The following is a 24,201-nucleotide window of genomic DNA, read 5'->3' on the forward strand; positions in this document are numbered from 1 at the left end:
TTATTCTTACAAGTTTATATGAGAAGGAAGATCAAAATGCCGAAATGTGAAATGCGGAAAAAAAAGAATCATGATGCGAATGGTTGATAAAAATTCACACAGCATTATTTAGGTAGCTGGTGAGGCTCTGTGTTTGAGTCTACTCTCTTCTGCCTCGGCCAGTCTTCAGCCAGGACACAAACTCCTTGGCTGCCTGGTCCTGCAGGTAGGAGCTCACATCACTGGTGTAGGTGCCGTCTGCATGGCGTCTAAATAGGCTCCTGTAGAGACAGGTACATTCAGATGGCTAAATAAGACTAACATTCACGTGATGATAAGAGACATGATTTTGGGATAAGCTTGATTTGACTTGAAATCATATCAGCGGATCAGATCCAAAACCAGAGGCATATAACAGACTACACTATTAATGCAATTAAAGCCAGACTTTTTCTCAATATATTATAAAGTTGACTTACTGCTCACTTGAAATAATTCAAAATATGACACCAAATTAAAGAGATTCAATAAGAATAGGACACACTCACCCATTCCTTTTTGAGTTCTTTAGCCACTGGACAAAGTCTTGTGCTCTTCTTGTCTCCAGGTATTTACTGTAGTCGTTGGAAAATGTTCCCTCTGAATGTCTCTTCATGTTTGGGAGCTCAATGGGTTCGGGCAACACGGAGTTTTCGGTCAATAACCTAGGAAAAGACACGTTATCAAAACAACTGAGCCGAGCGGGACACTCTCAGTTCAAACAATCCCCTTCCTGTCATATGTTTAAAAATGCCTACCTGCCCATCATACCTGTTTGTTCTCATATTTCATGCCCTAGCCTCCCTTCCCCCCTTCCACTGTCCTTCCCTCTCGGGGGTTTCTACTTGCTGAAGTCTTCCCTGCACCACAGCTGTTCATCCTGCTCCATCACTCTCATCCACCAAGCACTACTCATACATTTCATAGTCAGTAATCATAACTGTAGGTTTGGATCTCATTGATGCTGTGGTCCTTGCTTGTGAAATTGAATTTCTCAAAAGATTTTCTGACACTAAGCAATACTTTTGTAAATTTTGTCATGCATCAGTAAGTGCTACAGTTCTTTATAAACCGAATCATAACTATAAACATTAAAACAGCAATTCACGAAAATAAGACCACAAATGAGTCATTAAAATACATTAAGCATAGTTGTTTAAAACAAAAGAAACTTAAAATGTAAATTAAAATGAACTTTCCTTATAGGTTTTCTCGTTAAGAATTTCAACGGACATAACAAGAAATGACATTTGGTCTATTTGCAAAATGTGGAACTGTCAACGGCAATGCAGACTGCAAGACTGAAATGAAAAAAAGGCTCTATGACTAAAAAGCCTGAATAGTTTTGACGAGTTCTACTGAATTGCTCCTGCACTGCAAGCCTCAGGAGTGTGCTCTGAAACACTGACATATATGAGTAATGTTAAAAATCTGGTTGCATGCTTCCAAAGATCTAAATCTTTGATAAAACTAAGCGCATTATTGCACTTTTTGCATTAATGTGCACAGCTCAGGATGGTATCATCAATGAGCCAACGGGGATGAGAAAAAGCAGAAAGTTCATCTTACATGGAGTTTCGATCTGTGTCCTGGTCAGGCACCTGCCAGCTACTCTGGATAATGATGAGAAGCAGAAGTCCAGCCAAAGAGTGGGTGCTTTTCATTGTTTGAGCCTCTGAACAATGAGCAAGGAGAGAGAGACAAGAACATTGCGAGACTATTTCACTAAAGCATCTTAGAATAAAAGTTTATCTTGACAAGATATTCTGGATTTTAGAAAGGACTAAGGTAGAAAAATTCTCACCTGTGCTCCTTGTCTGTCCAGCGTCTGAGAGAGGGATTGTAAAGTGCGCTGATTGGTGCCCGTCTTCTCTCTTGGCTTCTAGAGCTGCTTCATGGTCCCCTCTTGATCTGCTCAGTCTTATATGGTGGAGCTGCAGAGCACTCTCCCAGGTGACTCCCCCCGTCACGGAAACCTCAGCATATCCTCTGTTACTCTCAACCCATTAGTCAGCTTCCGTCTCAGTCCACTGAACGTATTTGATTTCAAGAAAAAAGTACCAACATCTGAGCGATAAAAGCTGCTACTTCAGGTGTCACAATCAAACATGACCCCTGCCCTGACAAATAAAATACTGGCACCCATATGTGTTTGAATTAGTACCTCTCATTGTCATGAAACAAAAGCTGTCGGTCATTTGATTATTTATTTTCTATTTATTCTGTTTATTTCTATTCTATCTATCTAGAAATATTTTTTCATACTTTTTTCCAGTATTCTTTCTTCATAATTTCCATGTTAAAACTTCTTGTGGGTTTTATATGCTCGAGTGTTACTTCATATGACCATATCAGAAAACATTTGTTGTTTATTAAGAGACAAAATATACATAAAATTAATTCTTTATAAACAAAATGTATGTTTTTAAAGTAAGAATAAGAATGTGTGGAAGAGTCATTTGGACTTTAAATGTATAATACTTAATGAAAAAAATAACAAAACTGTTATATTTCTAGACAATGTTTATTTTACCTTCATTGCAAGACGACTACAACACAAATGATACCACTCCACAACAAATCAGTGCAGTGCAATATAGCTATTCTATGTCATCATATTCACAAAATGTATATAAATGCATGCGATGGCTTTTGGTATGTTTTGAATGTCACATATTTTGAAAAAAGTTACATTATTCCACATAAAACGCTCATTTGTACAAGCAAACGATTATCCATTGCACATAAAAACATCCACAAAAACGTTCAACCTGACACTTCAGAGCCTCCGTATGATCAAAACTGCACAAATTAGAAAGCAAAAACGCTGTGGTAATCGTCCCTTTAAATGCTGTCACATTCTTCACATCTATTTGGGCTTAAGGAGGCATTTCTGCAGGAAGTGACTCATGAGGGTGTATATATGACGGTAGGCTGATCCCCTGAGACCATGGTCCCTGTCAGTGTACCACTGAAATTTACACCAAAATCATATTAGTGCACAGACTAAAAATCAGAATTCAATGTAACATGATCAAATTGAACACATTATAAATCATACATATTTTAGACTATGCATAATAATACACATTTTTTTCCCATTTGAAACCTTCATTAAATCAACACCACCAAAGGCCAATATTAGTCCCACTTCCCTGGGCCAATATTTACCATTGTCTCAAAGTCCACTTGCTCGTCCACCAGGGCTTTGGAGATTTGTGCTGCCTGCTGGAAATGGACATTGTCTACAGGAAAGACAGTGCTTTCACTACGTGACTGAACATCAAAGCTCAAGTTTCCATCAAGGCAAACGAAGTCTATTTGTTCAAGGCTTTACTGTGTTACCCGATTCACTGATGAGAAATAGGGCTACCACATGCTAAGGTGTTATCAAAAACTGAGAAGAGGAGTATGTGAATGAAACGACTGAACGTACCATCTGCTGTGCCATGAACCAGTAGATAGTCTACAGTTTTGAAGTTCTTTGCTCTGCCCGTCACTGTGGAATTCTGTTAAATAAAAGAGAAGTTTTACAGTGGATAACATGTGTCTTAAGCCAGAAATGTGCTGTAGTTTGAAAAGATTATTGTAATAGAGCTTGTATGACATTTACTATGTAAGCGTCTGAATTCTCCGTGGGCTTGCCCATGTAGCGTTCAGTGTACACTGCATCTGCAAAAGAAAACCAATACCACAATTTTACAGTGCATACTATACAAACATAAAATATATCATGCTTGCTCAAAAAGTAGAGAATTTAAATAGAGACTTGAATCCTTAAAGGGGAACTCCACCGACTTTACACATCAAAGTCTGTTTACAGGTCTTTTGGAGTACTATGTCTGCTAGCCTCAAGCAGAGATGTTTCGAATCTCCAGAATTTTTGAACCTCGGACTGAACCGTGAACGGTCGAGTTGCACTGCGGGTGAAACTGTCCACTGTTAATTTGACAGTGTCATAAGGTCCCTGATATGCCTGCGTTTTACCAACACGTATATGAAGACAACAGCTGCTACAACTTGCTTGCCTACTTTGTGCGTACCTGGCTTTGTGATCAGGGGCCCAATTATCCCCCGGTGGAAATGGAATAGCTTCCTTGCGAACTTCCATTTTTGCAGAAAGTAAACAGGAACCATGGTGACACTAGAGGAGGTCTAAATATTAAACACTAAAGATTGTATGTCAGGAGGACAAGCTGCTGACCTTACTTTCTAATAGTGCCCCCACCGGTCGCGGGCTGATTTGCATCTTGTTGATGCGTAGCAATAATTTCTGAGGACCTGCACAACCAGTGCTCCCAAGAATTGCAGGACATGTGACGTAGCCATGATACACATGAGAACACATAGTTGAAAGAAAGTATATCAGCTGGAAGAGTGTAATGCCAAATCGGTAAGGTACTCTTTCAAGTACACTGCAGAAATGATGTCAAAAAAAGAATACAGTACTCTCGGAATAGAGTGTACAAATATAGAGTATACTATAGTATGCACACATGTACACCCACCATAATATTCCCACTTGGCTACTGGGGCAACCGCTACTCCACACTTGAAGAGCCCAGTTCCAGCACCCAAGGCCATTGAAGTTACGTAACCACCATATGACTGAAGATCAGAATTGATGACATTTAGTGAATGCACAAACATTAAATACAAAGATAGATGTATGAGAAATAGCAACAAGACATGGTACAACTTACCCAGCCCCATATTGCTATTCTGTTTTTGTCGATAAAACCCATATCAATGAATTTCCTATAACACAGAAATCATTTATTATTTGGCAAAAGCGATAGAAACATATTTGGAGACCCACTTAACCAGACATTTACCTTTACAATAATCAATTGCTTTATTAATAGTGCACTGCACGTGATGTCACAGAGGTGACTGAATGTTCAGACGCACTTTACCTCACAGCTGTTATCTGATCTTCCACTTCAAACGTCCCAAGGCGCCTGTAGATTGAGTGCAATATTTCGTCACCTTGGTAACCGCTCCCCCTTCCATCAAAGCTGGCGATGATGATCCCGTGTGAACTGGAGAGGTACGTGCCCCAGTTCAGCTTGAAACGATGGTCCACCTTCTGACTACAGGGGCCACCGTACCTGCACAGGACAGCAACAGCATGTATCATCACATTAACAAATGTTCATTGAATTACATTGGGATGGAGCGCCGAGGAGGGCTGTTCACTTACACATCAATGAGAAGAGGGTATTTTTTAGATCGCTTAAAATTTGGTGGTAACATCATTTGATACCAAAGATCTGTTGGTCGGAAAAATGAAAGTTAGGAAATGTCAAAAAAGGGACAAATAAGAAAATGCGGTTACATCTATCCGTCACGTTTAGTATCTAATAAACATCAATGTTTCTGTTCTCAGAAGTCATTACTTCGATACTAATCCACCAAAAAGCCACCGATTAAGTCTTTAAGGGAGGATGTCACTTTTTAAACAATTAAAAGTAAAGTTTCACGTGGAACTTCCTATATGATAAAATGTATCTAAATTTTAAGCCCCTAACCCCAAACTTGTGTTTGTTTTTTTTACTTTACTGGACTGTTGACGGATGTTTGACCTTCAAATATATTAATAGCAGTATTATTATTTTTTTTATAAAAATAAAATGGTTAGAAATCAATTCTGGGTCACAATCCAACTTACACAAGGGGGTTTTGGAAACAGTGCACATACACTGAGAATGGACTTTTTGTTGAAGTGGGAAACATCTTGTGTCCAACAGTTAAGTTTTGAAATGAAAAATATAGATAATAATAATAGATAGATGTGCAAACATGTATTGTCTCACCAAATCCTGCGACCTTTAGTGTGCCATAATGCATCTTTGGCATTTTGAATTCAGTCAGAATATTTTCCAGTTCCCTGTTTTCCTCAAGGATCGAAAGCCCTGAAAAAAGATAAGAGAGTAAAAATTAAGGTCATACTAGTAATTGTAGGTCAGCACGGAAACTTAATACAAAATCAAATATAAAACCATTTAAACTTTTCCATCAAAAACATACACAAAATACATTTTGTGTAGCTCAGTGTAATTATCACCAGAGAGACAGAAAAACTAGTTAACTGCGATGAGCCCTCGCTTTTCTTGGTTCCCCGTGAACCAGAGTTTTCTATTAACCTTTTTTTGTTTCTCAGGCCGGTCCCATATTCAAGCCAATCTGTACTGACCTGTTCCTGTGCTTAAAACAGGCAACAAATGCATAAAAATGACAGGGACATACATACACAGTCTGTAAATGCAAAATGTCCGTCCATCACATCCACCACAAACATCAAGTGTGGTTTGCAGATGTGCATTTTCAAAGATTTATTACACTTTATGAGCATTTTAGGGTGTGAAAACAAGAACAATGACAACAGAAAAACTTGAGGAGGTTGGCATCAGTCATGAGAAACAGAAGATGTGTGTAATTATTTTTTGATGAAGAACAGAACTTATTCTGGTGTGCAATCAGTTGTGTGCAACAAAAGACAGGAAGTACAGAACTTTGTTATTTTGTGAGAATAATAATACATGTATATAAATAATAATAACTCTGTATCTGTGCAAATCTGAACAGCACACAAAGTGAGAAGATAATATGAACTGGCTGTAAAATGATGCAAGTGCAGTAAATAATTCAACAACAGGTTTGGGGTTAGTGCATGAAACTTGTTAAATATCTTCAGTATACGTACGTGCACCTGGGCCCCTGTTGTCCATGAGTGTGTACACGGGCAAGCCAGGTCCTGGCGAAAACGAAAATAGAAAATGTACAAATAGTTGATTAAACATCAAGTCTTCTGTATAACTTTAGAAATGACTATTTTAGCTCTGCTTATGGTTCACAGATGCTCCGCACCACAGATTAATTCCCACACACTGACCATGGATGAGTCTTCGCTTAAACGGGGGGGGAGGGGGGTGGGGGTGGAGTGTAACTGACCGTAGCAGTCCATTCGGTAGTAAGAGGCGTCAAAGCTGAAGTAAGCTGTGTTGTACTGACACCTGTCCGCATACAGGTCACAGGTGAGGCACCGAGGGGCAGAAGGGCTGCTTCCAATCAGAACCCTGATAAACAAACACGTAGCAACTCACGTCGGTTATGTCACTCAGTTTGCGCCAGTTCTTGCGAATGCTGACAGATTTTGTGTCTTCGCTCGTTTTTTTGATTCCAACTAGCTTTGGCAAATGTTCTTACCATTCTTCCTGGGGTCCATGAAAACACACACATATTGACAGTCACTAGTACAAATGGAAAACTAATATGAAGAATTCAAAATGTTGCAAAAATAAAATGAAAATAATAAAAAACCAGCCACAAAACAAATTAGTCTAGTCATCACACAGATTGGAAGATTTGCTTACTTGTAAAGATTCCTCTTTACAGGTATTCCTTGGTACTCATTACTCACAAAATATCTGTGGAAAAGAATTTACATGAATCAGATTTACATGTATTTACCCTCTAATATTCTTTAAATTTCATGTAGTTTTCCAAGAAATGTATGGCATCATCACTCACATGGCGTCTTTTGTTAATTTGGAGATGTAAATGACTTCCCACTTCCCAGAGGTAATAGGTGTTGCTTTGCCCTTGACAAAACACCCTCAGTGAATATAACACTCAAGACTAAAGACATGGTGAAAGCGACTGGACATTATTTTTTTTTGCATAACTGTGATTAAAAATACTTACATCTTTCACATAATGAATATGTTTGTAGCCCTGAGTGTCACTCATCACTTTGTAGAAACTAAGTTTATCTTCAGCAAAGAAAAGAGGTAAGGGCACGTACTGGAAAAAAAAAAGGTAATATTATATAGTCATACCTCAAATCAAATGCTTTGGACCGCATCAGCGGTGGTAACTTTTTGGAAACTTACATGGCCGACCCAACCTGTCTTGCTTCTTTGCTCTAATTTCTATAGAGAGTAGAAACATTAAGACACAATGCAGTTAATAAGCATTTACTTCCATGAATATAAAGTCAATTCATTGCTCATGATCTTTGAGATAGCCTAACTGGAGACCAGTTAAGATTGCCTGACCAGACAGGTACCCAGAGAAGTGACAGATACCTGTATTTCTTTCCAGCTGCTTCCATCCAAGTCATAGATCTGCACAACCAAGTAATTCTGCTTTCTTGTGAGCCACTGCACGGCGACGCGCTCGTCTGTAACCCAGTTCACTGAGCACAAAATGTGATCACTGGGTAAAGGCAACAGAAAGTGACAAGGTTTTCACATAAGGCAGACCATGAAGATTTTGTATTTGTAGTATGATTTAAGTAATGCTATAAACTGAAGAATGTACAGACCCAGAAGCAATGGATGCTGGAGGAAGCACCTGTGTGCGGCGGGTTGGATTTGTGGTATCAACCACAAACAGTTTCACCTTGGTAAGAGATGATCCAGCCTTCACCAAACACAATAATATGATACATTCTTGATGAATAATCATATATCATATCTTTATTGGTATCTTGCCTGTTAATAACAACATCCCATGTTTGAGAAAGGCACATGAAAATCCCACCTTTGGGTATGGAAAAGCCACTGTTTGAGGATATTGCTCAGATCCATACCAAGAGAACTCCACTTTGCTAACTTCAGTATCATTTAACTCTAGATAAGCCAAGAATTTTCCAGTTGATGACCACCATATTGCCCCGTTTGATGCAAACACTTCCTCTGAAATTGTTGGAGAAAAAGGAAAAAACCTCAGTGACTATCTTACACACAGATGCACACCACTGAAACGGTGAACGTTACTTACCCTCATATACCCAGTCAGGGACACCATTGTGGATCTCATTCTCTTTCCCATTGTGAGTCACTTGCACAACTTCAGCAGTGACATTAGATTTGAAAAAAATGTTGAAGTCCGAGACGTAAGCCTGCGAAATACGTTTCAGTTAAAGTTTTTGATGATTTTAACTACAAATATAGTCCAAATCCATACTCAGATTAATAAATTTACTTAATAAAAGGCACTTTTTTAAAACAGTCTTGCAGGACTTGTTATTTATTTTGCCAAACGCAGTCAGCCCATTGTTGTCTCACCCATAGAGGAAGCATATGTCAAAACCAATGATGTTGAAGTAGCTGGAACATGTTCACTTCCACTGAATGTGGAAACTAAGGTACATGATAACATGGTGTAAACTCACATATTTGTTTCCTGTTGGGGCCCAGGAAAAGTACTGCACAACAGTTGGAAGATTCACAGGTGTAACAAATGTTCTGCAATGAAATACAAAACTTATTGAGGGTCATAATCACTGCTTTTCGTTTAGATGTTTCGGTCAACTTAATGTTACCGAAGAATTTAACATACAAACAACTGTAAAAACATAAAGTTGCACCTGTCTTTCATTTGTTTGAGTTTCTGAACACAATAGAACATTGCTACTTACGAACTCTCCCTGTCATAGATGGAGTAAGAGGCCGTGAATGAATGTCTCCATTTCTGTTGGATGTTTAACACAAATCTTGTTTTCAGACTTTTGGAATCAGGTTTATTGTGATCAAACTTAGGGCGAGGTTTTACGGTGAACCACTTGAAAAGCTGAACTACTGAGGAAAGACACATGCAAAGCCGACTGGACGGCATTCACAAGGGGGTTCTCACCTTTGTGTAATTGCTTTCAAAGGCGATGTATTGATAATCACCAGACAGCAGGTAATCTGTGGCATCCACCTGGGCCTACAGTGAAGATGATTATGGAAATATTAGCATACACTGTTGTTCAGTATTGATAAAATTGTGTTTATTGTGGTCATATCTGAAAATATATCTATATATTACAAAGGTGGAATTGCTCAAATATAGGGACTCCTCTTTCGTTTCAGCATTGTGAAGAAAGACATTCCCCTCTCTTGTTTTATGCAGATATTCCTTATCTGCAGGTGGGAAGGACAACAAATATGCTTGTGAGAACATTTGTGCACGACGAACAGATTCACACACTAGGTTCCGTTCAAGAACTACTTGTACAATATGAGTGATATGGCGGTGATACCTGATATCCAATACAAATTGTAGGATTTCCACCTTATGGTGTCATTGAAGTAATCTTCGAGGGTGAATGGCCTTTTGGTACCATCGGGTTCTGAAATGATGCATATGCTGCGTTAATTTAGCACCAGGGCGTGTTGCTCACGGCCGTGTCAGGAACGGACTGGTACATTTTTTTTTTTTGGCCATGAAATCCGAAATGAAAAAACCCTCTGTCACGCGGTGGCGCTATTTGAACTGTAACTGTTCCAGCAGCGCACTGTTGATTCACACAAGAGGAGTTAGTCAATCATATCCTCACTTTCTGTTCTGCCACAAGTTTGTCACTCAAGGGAAAATGTACACGCGTAGAGAGCAAAAAAATGTAGGCATCTTAGAAGAACGTGAAAATTAAAGAAATAAAGAAATAAAAATCTGCCTGAAATTGATTAATCAAGCGCAAACGGTTCGTAATACACCATTCGGAGCTTTCGTGTTACACACTGAACACTGAACGCCGGCGGGCAGCGCAGACACAGAGAGAAATACATGAACGGACAGGCCTGAGCTGTAACTTACTGCTGAAATAAACTGCCGGGATCGTTATTAACGTGATGACGACAGCCGCCCCGACCACCCCCCACAGCACCTTGCTGCAGCCCTGTGAAAGGTGACGCACACACACACACACACACACGCGCGCGCGCACACACACACGCACGCACGCACAAAGTTACAAAAACGGTCTCTGAAATCTCACAAAACAAGTTAAGGTTGCAGGTCCTCGTTTCGTAACCTATCCGTTTATCCTGAAAGTGAGATTAACACTGTCTAAAGGATGTAATCATCCGTTTACAAATATTTTCTTTGTATCTAAAAACACATTTTTTTTTTTTTTTCACTGCTGAAGCGGATAGTAAGTCGATTACTGACCATGATGCAGATGGAGTCGAAGTGAAGATCTCAGTCTTTAATAATCCTTACAGGTTGCTGCCGTTCAATTTACAGTGTCTTCTTGGACACGCAGCCTAGTTCACATGCTCTCGCCGCAAAAACAACGACCTCAAACTAAATGTGGCAACCTAAGAAAACGGAGCTTCGTCCCACCTCAGCCGAGGCTGACTCCTGACTCTTCCCGCTGCATTCCTGAGAGGAGTCCGACACCAGACAGCGACGAGTCCCTGAAGTCAGCAGCCTGCAACTTTCCAAGAGCGCACAACTTTGCTGGTATTTAGGAAGTGACTTTTTCACCGAGGGCGCAAGGCATCCACTCAACAAATGTGAGAACACAGAAACACTGAGGCTAGAGTTCTACCTCCCAGCTCAGTTCAACACGTGTGTGTTTATGTTTTTCAGCTGTTAAATGAATCATCACAGTCACGTTGTTTTGTTTTGGCCTCGCTGAGCAAATAAGGCACTTAAGAGGGGAAGAGTTTTTATTATATTGTGGATTCATTATTTCGAATATAAATGCAATAAACATTTTTTAACACTTGAGGATCCACACGAGTGTACATACCCAAGACAATCAGAGCACGTATCTGTGTCTGTATGTGGAAACAGTTCTTAAACCAGACTGGCACTCAGTAGAGCGCATACCTCCGCGAAAGGCGAAAAATGTTAAGGAAAGTTATTTAAAAAAAAAAAAAAAAAAAAAATTCCTGGATCTGCCCCAAATTTTTATGGGTTCTTTCCTGGCCAATGCACCATCCCTCCAACAAGTTCTGTGGAAATCGGTTCTGCACTTTTTGCGTAATCCAGCTGACAAACAAAGCAACCAACAGACCCGGGTGAAAACCTAACCTCCTTGGCGGAGGTAAAAAGTAGTTCTATAAATAGCTCTGACTGGCTCGGTAGCAGCGACTCACTAACAGTTGGATTTCATGGATAATCATCAGCATCTGTTTGTCTGCATGTGTGTTGACAGGTGGGCTCTAAGGGGCTATCGCAGGCTCAGTGGCACCCATCTCATGAGACCTCAGGGGTTTGAGAGGAAATTTATTTATTATTCATTTTTTTTCCATTTCATTTTCTAGCAGTAGTGCTCAATTAAATATACTGCACCTATATTTTATGACTGTTACATTATTTCACCAGTAAATTCTACATGTGGCATCGGAACAATCACAGTGCTAACTCATATTTTGACGAGATTTATGGAATAACCCGATGAAATGATAAAATTGTTATTCTTTGGACAACCGCTGTTTAAATCCACAATCAGCAGTGACTCCAGACCTTAGGACAATGTACCACTCATAAGAAGTACTGCAATTAACAGTGTGATTGGCAATGGTCTACAAGCCAAACAAGTAAGAATATAACAAATATGTGCTTTCTTGATTCCTGGCAACTCTACATAGTTTTAATTCAGTTGGTCTCTTCATCATCTGAGCTCTCTGCCACTTGTCTTGCATGTTCAGCGTAGTCAAAGGCAGAAAACCTGACGGCGAGCTCATTCCACTTGGTGCATTTGCCAATCTTCTTTCCACTGAATGTCACCACGAAGTTTTTAACATGGAGGCAGGGGCACTCGATCCCACGGTACATCATCATCGCACCCCATCTCTGCAATGGAGGACAGAAGTTAAAACAATAAAGGGATGATATGGTAGTATATGTAGTTCTATCCACTGAGTAAGCAAATACTCGTTCAATGGCTACACAAATTAATGCTTACATTCATGCTATTTTGTGCCCTCAGATGAAATAGAATTCAGGAGGAAAATGGCTTCCAGAAGATAATTACATGGGACAGTCACGGTCTCTCTGGTATTAGTTATATCTCAAGTTTATTTTACTGCTGATGACTGATCTTGACTCATTTCCTACTTTTCTGTTTAAGAAGTCAGCTATACACCATCACAGAAGCTAGCTCCTCTGAGGGCTGCCATGCTGCATGTATCTATCTAGCTTTCGGCAAGAACGCAAATGAGGGTATTTTCCAAAATGTTGAATGCTTCCTTTAAGATTCATCAGAAAATCTGCTTTTTTTTTTCTCTACACAATCCCAACTACAAAACTCAACTTTGCAAAACAACGTGAAAATCCTGAAATACACTTACCTGCCCACAGTCCTTGCATGCTATGAAGCCATTGGTCTCATAATCTAGAAGTCGCTCTTGAAGAGAGGTGTTTTCTCTCTGAATAAAAAGTTTACTGTAAAAAATACAGTATAATTAATCATCAGAGCAGAATTTCAATAGAGGCGTACAGTTTTTACACCACTAAACATACACAAAAGTTTTAGAAGAATGTAAAAGTGAACTTTAAATTGTAATTGTTACCCAAACTGTGATGTAACATTGACCCTGTGCATGTTTTCGATGATCTGGATGTCTTCACCGGTGCAGACATGTTTGCTGCAGCCTCGGCAGCTGAACTTCACTTCAGATGGGTTCTCATTCTTCATGTCTTTCTGCTTCTTCCTTGTCATTCTCACCTTCTCCTCCATTATAGCCTGAATCTGAAACTCTACGATCTGATGAAAAGAAAAAAAAAAAAAAATCACTGAGAACAGCAATGTGGAATTTCAGTTGCACGGACATAAAAATGTTTGAAGTGAACATACCCGTTTGTCATAGTCTGCTTGATTTAAGGCTCTTATTTTGTCAATGGCTTTGTTCATCATGTTCTTGCGGTACTCATTGACGCACTCCTTTTCAGCCACCCCGGAATTCTTCACCTCGACTAGAGTGTAACTGCTGTCTTCAGCTCTTCCTCTACCTTCAGCCTGCAAAAAGTAATGACTGAGTCAATACAAACAGTATATATCTGCCTTAAATGCTCAACAACAGTAATCATTAATAGAGACAAAAGCTCCTGACTCATTTGACTACTGACATCACTGACCTGAATCATAGCAATCTCATTGGTCACAAGGCCGTATCGGATAACGAAGTTACAGGCCGGTATGTCCAAACCTTCCTCTGCTACAGTTGTAGCAATCAACAAGTTGACATCACCATTGCGGAATTTGTTCAACACGTCCACACGCTCTGCCTGATTAACACAAATTTGTGTTAAGAAGGTTAAGTGTAAATTGGATTTAAGTGCACAGGATGCTAGAAGCAAATGTAGGGTAGTTTGTGTGGTGTGCACTCACAGAGGTCATTGGTTTAACAACACTCTGGTCTCCTCCTCCAATGACATATGAGGCTTTCACTCCAATGTCAGCAAACTTGGGGTTTTCTTGAATCCACTGGCTTAGAGCAATGGCACTGCGACGAGTTTTGGTGAAAATGATCCCTCTGGCCTCCTCCCTGCTGCTGAACTCTTGCAGAATTTTACTTCTTAGTTTTGACAGGCTGTCATTTTCATAATTTGGATTCTCTGCGAGCCTCTGCAGCTCTTCCTTGTTCTCTGCAGGACACAGATTTGAAAGAATCGAGGTAAATTCTTTGTATCATTTTAGAGATTCAAGGAGTAGCTAAACATTTTGGGCAATATGCTTATTCGCTTTCTAGCTGAGAGTTAGACGAGAAGATTGATAGCACTCTCATGTCTGTTAGCTTAGCAAAAAGACTGGAGAGTAGCCTAAATCCACTCACTAGCACTAGTGTATAAACTTTGGTTTTTGTCCAGATTAGACATTTTAGTTAGTGAGATTTAGAGGTGCTGGATAGTGAATTTTGTTACCCTCGGACAGAGCGAGGCCAGCTGTGTTGCTCTGTTTCCAGTCTTTATGCTAAGCTAAGCTAACCAGCTGCTAGCTTTATATTTACTGAACAGATACGAGAATGATCTTTTCATCTAAATAAGCGTATTTTCCCAAAATATCAAACTACTGAGCTGGGAGGTAGAACTCATTATAATGCTAAAGTACATGCAACCGTATTGATAATCACAATAAAGTCAAGAACTTCTTTGTTTCAATTTTCTTGGTAATACAAAAAGTCACTGTGGCAGAGCACTACAATACCTTTAAACAAACTGAAGAGGAATCTCTCAGTTTCTGTAATTTGAATGATCTGCTCCTCGTCTGGGGTTGTTTTTCTTTTTATCTCCTCCTCGTGGTATTTGTTCAGGAAACTGAAGGCATCACGCATGCGAATGGTGTTGCTGAGATTCAGGCCCTCGCTGTACTGTCGAAGGTGCTCTGCGCAAACCCGCACCCTCTGATCTTCCTCCGTTGCAGCTGAAAAATGGAAAAATGGAAACAGGTTTTAGATCCCTACATGCTAGATAGTTTATCAGTAAGAAACAAAAGTTAAGTTGGATAAAAGGTTAGTATCCCTGAAGATGAGGACAATAATGTATGCTATAAGTTGTACACACCTTTTCGCTCTTTTTGAACAACCCACTGTTCATAATTCTGAGAGCCAAGGTCACAGGTGGGGCTTAGCTGGGCATGGGTATGAATGTCATTCATGATTTTCTTAATTACATCACCGAAGGGATCCTGAAAAATATATTGGATTGTACAAAAACTCAAGTCTCTTAACGCCATTCCTTAGAGAAACTGTACCACAAGGATATCTCCTGTTTAACAAATTTACCTCTTTTCTGTCTTCAACAGTTTGAGTTGTTTTCCTCGGTTCCTTTTTGTATTCCCCAAGGCTACTTGTCATGATTTTGGAAGCATCCAAATTCGCACAGATCTATGAAAGAGACACAGATTTATAGTGTTAGAATGAATAAAAATCATACATCTCTGTCACACAGTTGCTACTAAAATTCTGCATGTCTAGCACAGTTAAAACCAAAAGGGGTTTTTCAATTTTTTTTCTTTTGTGGCAGTAGGAAACTTTATTGCTGCCCTGTTTGTACAGGCAATGTGTAACACTGGAAACAGCTTTGCTCACTGATGACTAAGGTGGAGAAAATAGGGCACATTTTAGATGAAGAAAAGACTAAACTGAAAGAACAAAGAAAATGATGTTGTTTATGGTGACACACGAGTATGCTATGTGTGGACGCAGCAAATCTGTAGAATATAATCCAATCCAATAAAAATACTCTGCACTATAATCATTTTGAATTGAATATTTCCACTTTTTGTTCAGACTCTGTCAGAGAGGATCTATTCATCTCTTAAGTTATTTTCAAGGCCAAATCTGGTGTTGCTGGTGTCAGATTGCATTAGCTAATATTTTGTCTGCATAGGCTAATATGTGCCAACATCGCTGTCTATGTAGGTGGGAACAAAGGGGTTAGAATGGTATTTACGCGCAGAATGTGCTCCTCTGCTTTCTCCATTTTTGTGGCTCCCCCGACCCCAGGTGAGGCAGTCAGGCCCAGTATTTGAGGGAGGGGCACAGGCTCCTTCTGCTCCTTCTTCAGTCTTGCGTTCTTGTGCTTCTGCTTCAGGTAGCGCATCATTATGTGGTTGTAGACTTGTCCTTTCTGAGTGTGGTGACACTCATCTATTATGATCAGTGTCAGATCTACATGAGCAGAAGACATAACAACAAACATATAAATTAATGTACTGTATATGATGCAAAGTAAACTCTGGATAATAAGCTTGTTAGGGACAAAGATGCAGTTTATTGCAGTATCTTGATTGCCGGATTCAAATAGGGAGAATAAACAGAGACAAAGGCTATTGTTTAGTAAGATTACTGCTTACTTTTAGGACAATAACATTTACATTTCTGCTTTTTTGTCACTGTAAAATTATTGTCCAGAGACAAAATTGCTTCCATCTTGAGAAAGACGACACTGCTCCCAACCAAGCAGTGGTATTTTAATGTTATTTATTTAAGTTTCAGAGGTGATTTACCCTCACAGATTATAGCATCTCTCTGTAAGAAAGATCCTCCCACAGAAACCAGCACTTTTCCAGGAAATTTTGACACAGCAGTTTAAGCCGAACAATAACATATGCAGGAAAAGTGTGTGGTTCAAAAATAACTTAAAACTACTTAGTATTTTACCAAAGTCTAAGCAATGTGAATTATAATCATTCACATATAAAAGTTTACCCAGAGTGATACAAATTTGTCCCTGGAGAAAAAGAGCATGGAGAGTGGCAGCTTGATGTACTGTGGGTGATTGAAGCTCTCATGTGAATTTGATCAGCCACACAGTGATGGCTTGAACAGACGTGTGGCCTGGAAACCAGGAGATAGGAAAAAAAACAAGTACACGCTTTCAGGCGTTTCAACAAACAGCATATGTTCCACTGAGCTGGCTATTCCACCTTGGAGTAGTGAGTGCCAACAGGAGTGAACAGCAGAGCTGGAATACTTTGACAAGATCCTGTCAGGTATCATCAGGGGAGATGCTGTGGAGATGAGTTCTCCGAGTGGCTTTCTTATTCCAAAACCTGTCAGTGTCTGAGGTTTAAGCCTGGACAGATTTTAGCAAAAGGTTTTAGGAAGCCTTAAAAAAAAAAATCGTAGAGCTGTCATGTCCATATTTAATTTTGGATGCTTATTTGTTTTTGTGCGACCAAATGGACTGAAACTAAAGAAAACTATTCAGTGAAGGAAAACTATTGTGCTGGATTCTATTAACTTTTGTAAAATCACACTGTAAAATCATACCACTTAAGTTCACCCCTTCGTCCTCTCCTTCGTGAGACCTCTCCAAGTAGTTTTCCAGAATCTGAGCCGTGCAAATGATGACGTCATTTTTCTTCACAATCTCTGTGAAAGAGATTTTGAGCTGGCAGTCTCCACTGACTCTCTCCACTTTATATGTGTGCTTCAGAAATGGCAAGAACTCTGAGGAGTAATGCTGCTCAACAAGAGGGACCTGCAGGACACCAGCGCAAATTCATTTTTATGATGATGGTGCTACAAAGAAATTTAACAAACAGAAATAACTGTCAATAAAAATTAAAAAAAAAATATATATATATATCTGCATTGGTTCTATTACTTCAAAGCTCCTGGTGATTTGTGAGTGTGTTTGTTCATGATCATAATAAATGTAGTGTTAATGAATTTGTTGACATTACAGTCGAGCACAAAAAAATGTCCTGGACTTTTATACTTTGGGTGGGGCAGGATTTCAAATGAGCTGTGCAATTATTTAGAAGATTTTATTGTTCATTGTTTAAGGATCGGGGAAGAGACACGACGAACCAAGTTATTCCTCTGTTCTTTCTAGTATTGAAGAATGAAACACTATGATGAGTTTCAGTCACATACAATCACTATTTGTCAAATTGTATTAAAACTCAACTAAATAAATTTATAACTGGAAAACCTTTACGCCAAAATGGAGTGAGAAGTGATTTTTTCCAGTGCAGAGCAGATCACATATGTGCCAAATAGTAACAAAGTGCAGGGGAATATCTAAACCTTATGGTATGTAATTTGTGGTGAGCTGACCCACATGTGCAAACTGACTGAGACATAGAATGTTTTCTTTGGATATGAAAAGGACAGAAGTAGGTTACCATAATAGTGCAAAGCCGTAAGCCAGGTATACCAGACTTGGGTTGTAGTACCTTGTTCACTAGGACAACCACTTTCCCTGACTGCCCCTCTGTCCTCCTGCGGTCCAGATGTTTCTTGGTAATATAAACTGCAACTCTGGTTTTACCACTTCCTGTTGGGAGGCATATGATGATGTTTTTCCCCTCCAAGGCAGGTTTAGCAACATCCATCTGATAATCTCGAAGAACAATATCCGCGTTTTCTTGGCCTCTGACTGCTGCTCCTGGGTCAGTTCCATCTGTAATGCAGAGCAGAGGTTCAGACAGACAAAACTTTTGTCCATGTCAGCAACCCACAATCACAGGCATTACCAGCAGGAAAAGACTGTGCTTGTCATTTTTGTTGGTCTTCGTCTTGTAGTGAAATGCCTTCTTAATGTTGCTATTAAAAAGTCTAAAGATACACATACAGCATACACCTAATTTGTGGAATATATCGATTTGTTGAATAAGTTAATTGTCCCTTCTGCAATGTTTTTCCTTGCAAAAGCTAACATCTGTATCTATTTTGCTCGGCTTGTATCATTTTATCATGTGTCCTTTCAGTCAAGTTTTTAAGGACAGCAGACCTGCTGTAATCAACTTCAGTCAGGCTTTGTGTTGCTGGCAAGCTATGACTCACTTGTTCTGTCTAGACCAGGGATAAAACATGACTATGGAGCCATGCATAATGTGCACGTACCCCCCCCCCCCAAAAAAAAAACCTCAGCTCTAAGTTCTACATTTCCCCTCAGTTATGAGTTCAAACCCCCAGAATGTATTTTTTTTTTCTCAGTGCAGACGGCTTTTAATTTTCCTTCTAATACTTAGTATGCCAGAGGTTAAAATGCTGTTTCGAGTGACTCCATAAAGTAAATACACGTCTTTGCTGATGGAGAGATAGCGCTTTATCAACAATAGGAAGTATACAGTGGTCTGCATAGCCCCCCACAACTTTTACCAGCAGTTTCCAGACGCTACACATATTAAAGATGGAAAGGCAGCAATCAGCTTTGTTTAATACCCAGAAGAACAGAAAAACCACAGGCATGTTTTTCAGTGTGATTCAGTGCAGTGATACTCCCTTAATTTCAGAAGACCCACCCACAAATAATTCTGCACATGCAACTCTTTTAAGAGACTGGTGGAGCAATCTTACATGTAACTCTGCACTCTGATCAGATACAGTCAGACATATGGTATAACTCAAATGACTGAGACTAACTGTACTGTAACCTCACATTAATAAATTAAAAGATGTGGGAATGGAAAATGATTTTATGAAATGGAGAAACTGAGGAAACCGTTTCTTCATTTCATACAATCATTTCCACTGCTTCATTAGTCCACATTACGTGCCACTTCTCTGTTCTGGGTTGATTATCCCTGAAGCAATTATTCATTATGTGAACGCCATGTCAGAAAAAGACTTTATATGAAAAGGGTGCCGAGAAAGAGGATGCTGATGCGGTATCTAGAGCTGTAGAGGAGGGCTCCACCTCACAGTGACTTGAATAAAACTTTACCTTCACATTTCTCTGCAAGCCAGCAATATACAGTTAGCATGTGGTTTAAATCAGAGGCGCTGGTTATGCTCTGTTCTCTTTGACCTTTATGTGGTTCATCATTGTACACACATGGCACATATTCTTTGGTGTCAAGCAGGCAGGGCAGAAAAATTTTCCACTTCCAGCATATTCCAACTACACATTGCCTTTATGATACGATAGAACATCTACAGATCAAACGGGCATTTCTGTTGCTGTGACTTGTGTTTGGTCTTTGTGTGTGGCCTACCGGGGCAGAAAAAGAGCAAGCTTTTTCGATTACTAACATTCTTTAAATGCTTTAACAACATTAACAGCAACAAGGATGGGCGAGGTTGAATCAGTCCCACCTGGTTGTAAGGGCTCCAAGCTGTTTGGCAGTTGTTCAGATTCAGTGCTCGCTCCTTCGTACAGGTCTGAGAAGATATCAACTGGGGTGTAAAAATCACAGTCAAGACAGGCAGGAGATACATCTAAACCTTGTTCACTGCACTGGCAGTAACAGCTGTTAACGGGTCACTTCACCCAAATTACCAAAAAAGCAAATTTCACCACTCGTCCCTAGCCATGCAGTTGGTTCCAGATTTACTTGCTAGGGATTTGAGATATCTTTCTCTGAGGTTTCTGCTGCCTCTCCAATACCAGAGATGACCTGAATTTCCTTAAAGCATTTAAAAGTACATTTGGGAAATTTTTTTTTTTTTACAGAGGCAATGCCCCAGTTACTCCAGATTACCCACACAGAATTTTTTCTTTTCTAAATGTACTTATGTTATCGCCTCGTTGAACATGTCTCTGTAAAACCTTTACACATAAAAAGAAAGCTATCTACATGGACAGATGCCACTACGGGTAAGTGACTGTCCACTGTACAGTATGAATTCAGTTACTTGTCCAAAAATCTGTTCAACATGTACTGAATCAGGTTCCCCCCTTACTGCTGTCAGCTGTTATAACTGATATCATTAGTTTTTTTTGTTTTTTTTCACTGATCATTGAGGAGAGGTGCTCTGTAAGACCTGGGGCTTCATCCTGAGGATCCTCTGTTATGCTGGCGTCCAAATCCGGGCTTTCAGCTGCTGCCTGCTGACTCTCCTCTTTGATAGCTTCACTTCCTGCGCGTTCATCTTTCGGGGAAGGAAGTTTTTCATCTGAACCTAACAATAAATAAATAAAAACATTTCGGAATGGGGAAAATAATAATCCCAAAACTACAGCAAGAAAATAGTTCTGAGAGTTTTAGAGATTATTACCGATAATTTCTCATGACACTATAATTACTTATCTCTAAGTTTATGAGCTCTAATAAAGTCACCTGGCGTGTCACGGTCAGGTGACCCTCCAGTCAGCTCATACAGGTATTGGTGTTCCGTTTCGCGCAGGATATTGAGAAATTTAGAGAACCACCCCGGTCGACCTCTCACGATGCACCTCAGGAGTTCACGGGCTCCACTCCGGGGTCCTCTGGCGGTGATTTCGGTTTTAACCTGCAACATGACGAAGACAGAAGGGCAGAGTCGAGTGCTGGAGCTACCGGAGTGTGGCGTGGCGCCGCGCTCTGCAAAACAGATGAGTGCGTCCGTCTGCCATCTTGCGGTCAACAACCAAAAGGACATCTATCGGGACTCGGGAGTTAAGAAAGTTGAACTCAAACGTACACGAACTGAGGTACACAAAACCACACGTGGTGACAGTTTGTCTTGTGAATTCATCCTGACCACACACCGGGGCCCTTGGACACTTACATCACCTTCCATGCACCATAGCCGAGGGGCCGATTCACAGCAGCTCACCGTCACTCCGGTGTACTTACGATTTCAGAGTCCTCTTCCGTCAGCAGGCCTTCGGAAAAACAGTGCAGACACACCTCCTGAGTCTTCATGCCCACAAGACTGGGAGACAGCAGGCGGATAAGCCGGACGCAGTAATCGTTCTCTGCCTCCTCTTCAGGTTTCGGGAGGTTGACCTGCATACAGTCCGCTGCATAGTCACAACCTGAATTCAACAGCGCGTCGACAAATGCCCTGAACCAGCCAGGGGTATGTGGCTTCTTCAGGACTGCGGTAATGAGGAGGTCCGCAGCCGCTATGTTGCCCTCGGTCCTCGCCCTTTGTCTGATCTGCTCCTTTTGGTCGGCCGCGACAAAGTGTATATGATCCAGGACCTGCTCCACCACAATGCGCTCCCGCAGCCTCGGCCTGAAGTCCTCAATGAGACCCTCCCATGTTTCATCTGTCTCGGATGCCATTGCGGCTCACCCAGCCGACAACACTTGAGCCCAGTATTGTGCTCCACGCTAGCCCCGGCGCAGTTAAAAACCACTGTCAGCGGAGGCTGGTGATTCACTGTGCTAAGGAAAATGAAACTCTTTCACTTTCGTTTCTCCAAAACGCCCAAGAACTAAACTGGCCACTAGGTGTGAGTATTGGGTGACAGTTGTTGTTTTTTTTTGCATGCACACCAATGAAAATACGTTTTCATCTATTTGAAGGAGGCATTTAGAGCTGTTTTGTGTTGTGAAGCACTGAAGCCAAATATTTCTAATATTAAAAGACCTATTGTTAGTTCACAGCCGATACTAAGGCTCTTGCATTTGTTTACCACCTCTCTCTGTATCAATACAATTCTTTCAGGAACTTTTTAAAAGCCTCACCCACCCATTGTGCACTCACACATATGTTTCAGTTGTGGCTCGTTAGGCTTCTTCTCCCCCTCATGTTGCACCTGTCGAGGACAACTTACACCTGACCCATGGCTATTGGTCCATCGATTTACTGCAGGTGACCTCGTGTAATTCCCAGTAAAGCTCCGCCCATCATCAACCCGAGGAGAGGTCTAATCAGCCAGAGAAATTGAAAGCACCAGACTTTCCTAAGCCAATGCTCAATAATCATTGGTTAATTAATGCTATCATATCTCTCTTATTCTTTATTACATATTTTAAAGGCAAAAACTGTATTTTTATTGTAAATTTGGCTATATGGACTGAAAAAAAGGGAAAGCCAGTGACACAACTATGAGTGTGTTTTAATTTATTGTTCCCACAGCTTGAAAAACAAAAATGTACTACTGTTTTTTTTCTAAAGAGTTTCTCATATAATTTACTCAGTAAAAAAAAAAATTTTTTTTTTTTTTTTTTTTATACATCTGACAATATGATGTATTTATTTTCTAACAATTGTCTAATAACATTATCTTTAATGTACATTGCCAACAAAAACAGTACAGGGAAATAATATGATTTGTTGTTGAGTGGTTAGTTACAGTATACATGAAGATGCTGACTTAGCATTTGGATTGGTTGTATAGGCACAAGACCCTCTCTGGGGCCTGTTTATGCGCAAGTACTAACTTTCCATGTGTTCAAAATGCCCCTCCCACCCTCTACTCCCAATGCACCCTGTAAGTGCATCCTAAAAGAGACAAGTATGCTGACATCATTTTATATTGTAATGTGCTACTTTGGGCTCATAAGCAGTGCAAACAGTAAATATATTGATAAAAAACACATGCACTGCCTTGTAGAAATGCCTACATCATACATGTTTGTCAGAGGCCTAGCACTGGGATAACAGCAGAATATTCTTACATCTGCTTTCTGCCCGGACAAGCATGTATGGTGTCTTCTGTTGGCTTAATGTAATACAGTAGGTGCACATAAGTGACCGCAGAAATAATGCACATTGTTTAAAGAAGAAAACTACAGTATACTTGATACTATACTGTATATTGCAGTGCAATTATCCATAACCCCTGAGTCGCACTTCAGAGAAGACAGGCATACAACTAAGGATAAGAAAACTGTTCTCAAACCTTTGTGATAATGCTGTATTACGCTAATAGCTGCAGAAAATAGTTTGTATAGTATGTTCATATGCAGGCTCAGGCTCTCTAAGAGGTAGAGTCTGTATATGTTTGCACACAGGCTTCAGACTCTAACAGACCAGGTACATCCATGACTTTTGAGGGTGTCCATTTTGGCCAGTCGCAGGCAAGATCTTCTGTCACTGTGGAGGAAATTCACTGTGCATGTTTCCACTTATGGCTTTGCCAGTGCCTCAGTTTCAGGTGTTATGCAAAGATTGCAGCCACTGGAGGACGAATGCCTGGGGCTGTGTAATCTTTTCCCCTCCTCATACTTCAGGTACTCACAGCTGTGCGATGGTAATGGGGACACAAAGCAGTGCAGCGCCCTATCTTTGGCTCACATTCTTGCTTCCCAGTCCCAGGTTGCACTTGCAAACCGCTTGAACACCAGGT

General features: G+C 40.2%; 3 protein-coding genes across 4 annotated transcripts; all 3 read right to left on the minus strand.

Moving 5' to 3' along the window:
• On the minus strand, positions 1 to 2,015 carry gcgb (glucagon b). The gene is made up of 4 exons (XM_040149002.1): positions 1,823 to 2,015; positions 1,588 to 1,693; positions 528 to 683; positions 1 to 260 (listed from the first exon to the last, which is right to left on the minus strand). The coding sequence occupies exons 2-4, from the start codon at positions 1,680 to 1,682 to the stop codon at positions 140 to 142; spliced, it is 372 nt and encodes a 123-aa protein (XP_040004936.1). The 5' UTR covers positions 1,683 to 1,693; positions 1,823 to 2,015; the 3' UTR covers positions 1 to 139.
• Positions 2,016 to 2,555: 540 nt separating this feature from the next.
• On the minus strand, positions 2,556 to 11,358 carry LOC120801168 (fibroblast activation protein, alpha). Of its 2 annotated transcripts, XM_040147766.1 has the most exons (26): positions 10,960 to 11,358; positions 10,606 to 10,687; positions 10,052 to 10,141; positions 9,838 to 9,932; positions 9,661 to 9,735; positions 9,446 to 9,498; positions 9,200 to 9,272; positions 8,806 to 8,926; positions 8,566 to 8,720; positions 8,348 to 8,445; positions 8,109 to 8,238; positions 7,914 to 7,952; positions 7,726 to 7,824; positions 7,552 to 7,622; positions 7,395 to 7,448; positions 6,973 to 7,097; positions 6,725 to 6,775; positions 5,835 to 5,933; positions 5,222 to 5,291; positions 4,935 to 5,129; positions 4,722 to 4,776; positions 4,527 to 4,626; positions 3,632 to 3,690; positions 3,455 to 3,527; positions 3,190 to 3,263; positions 2,556 to 2,989 (listed from the first exon to the last, which is right to left on the minus strand). In XM_040147766.1, exons 1-26 carry the CDS (start codon positions 10,960 to 10,962, stop codon positions 2,888 to 2,890), a joined length of 2,241 nt encoding a protein of 746 aa, XP_040003700.1. In that variant the 5' UTR covers positions 10,963 to 11,358; the 3' UTR covers positions 2,556 to 2,887. The 2 variants fall into 2 exon arrangements, with proteins under 2 accessions (XP_040003700.1, XP_040003701.1); XM_040147767.1 differs by lacking the exons at positions 9,838 to 9,932; positions 10,052 to 10,141; positions 10,606 to 10,687.
• A 653-nt stretch (positions 11,359 to 12,011) lies between these two features.
• ifih1 (interferon induced with helicase C domain 1) lies at positions 12,012 to 22,704 on the minus strand. Its single transcript, XM_040147764.1, has 16 exons — positions 21,755 to 22,704; positions 21,257 to 21,428; positions 20,961 to 21,098; positions 20,292 to 20,357; positions 18,428 to 18,654; positions 17,517 to 17,727; positions 16,195 to 16,412; positions 15,525 to 15,626; positions 15,304 to 15,427; positions 14,948 to 15,163; positions 14,132 to 14,388; positions 13,879 to 14,028; positions 13,598 to 13,759; positions 13,314 to 13,507; positions 13,092 to 13,185; positions 12,012 to 12,594 (listed from the first exon to the last, which is right to left on the minus strand). The coding sequence occupies exons 1-16, from the start codon at positions 22,187 to 22,189 to the stop codon at positions 12,397 to 12,399; spliced, it is 2,964 nt and encodes a 987-aa protein (XP_040003698.1). The 5' UTR covers positions 22,190 to 22,704; the 3' UTR covers positions 12,012 to 12,396.
• Between the last annotated feature and the right edge of the window lie 1,497 nt (positions 22,705 to 24,201).

This window comes from Xiphias gladius, chromosome 16 (genome assembly GCF_016859285.1).
Source record: "Xiphias gladius isolate SHS-SW01 ecotype Sanya breed wild chromosome 16, ASM1685928v1, whole genome shotgun sequence".
Taxonomy (NCBI): domain Eukaryota; kingdom Metazoa; phylum Chordata; class Actinopteri; order Istiophoriformes; family Xiphiidae; genus Xiphias; species Xiphias gladius.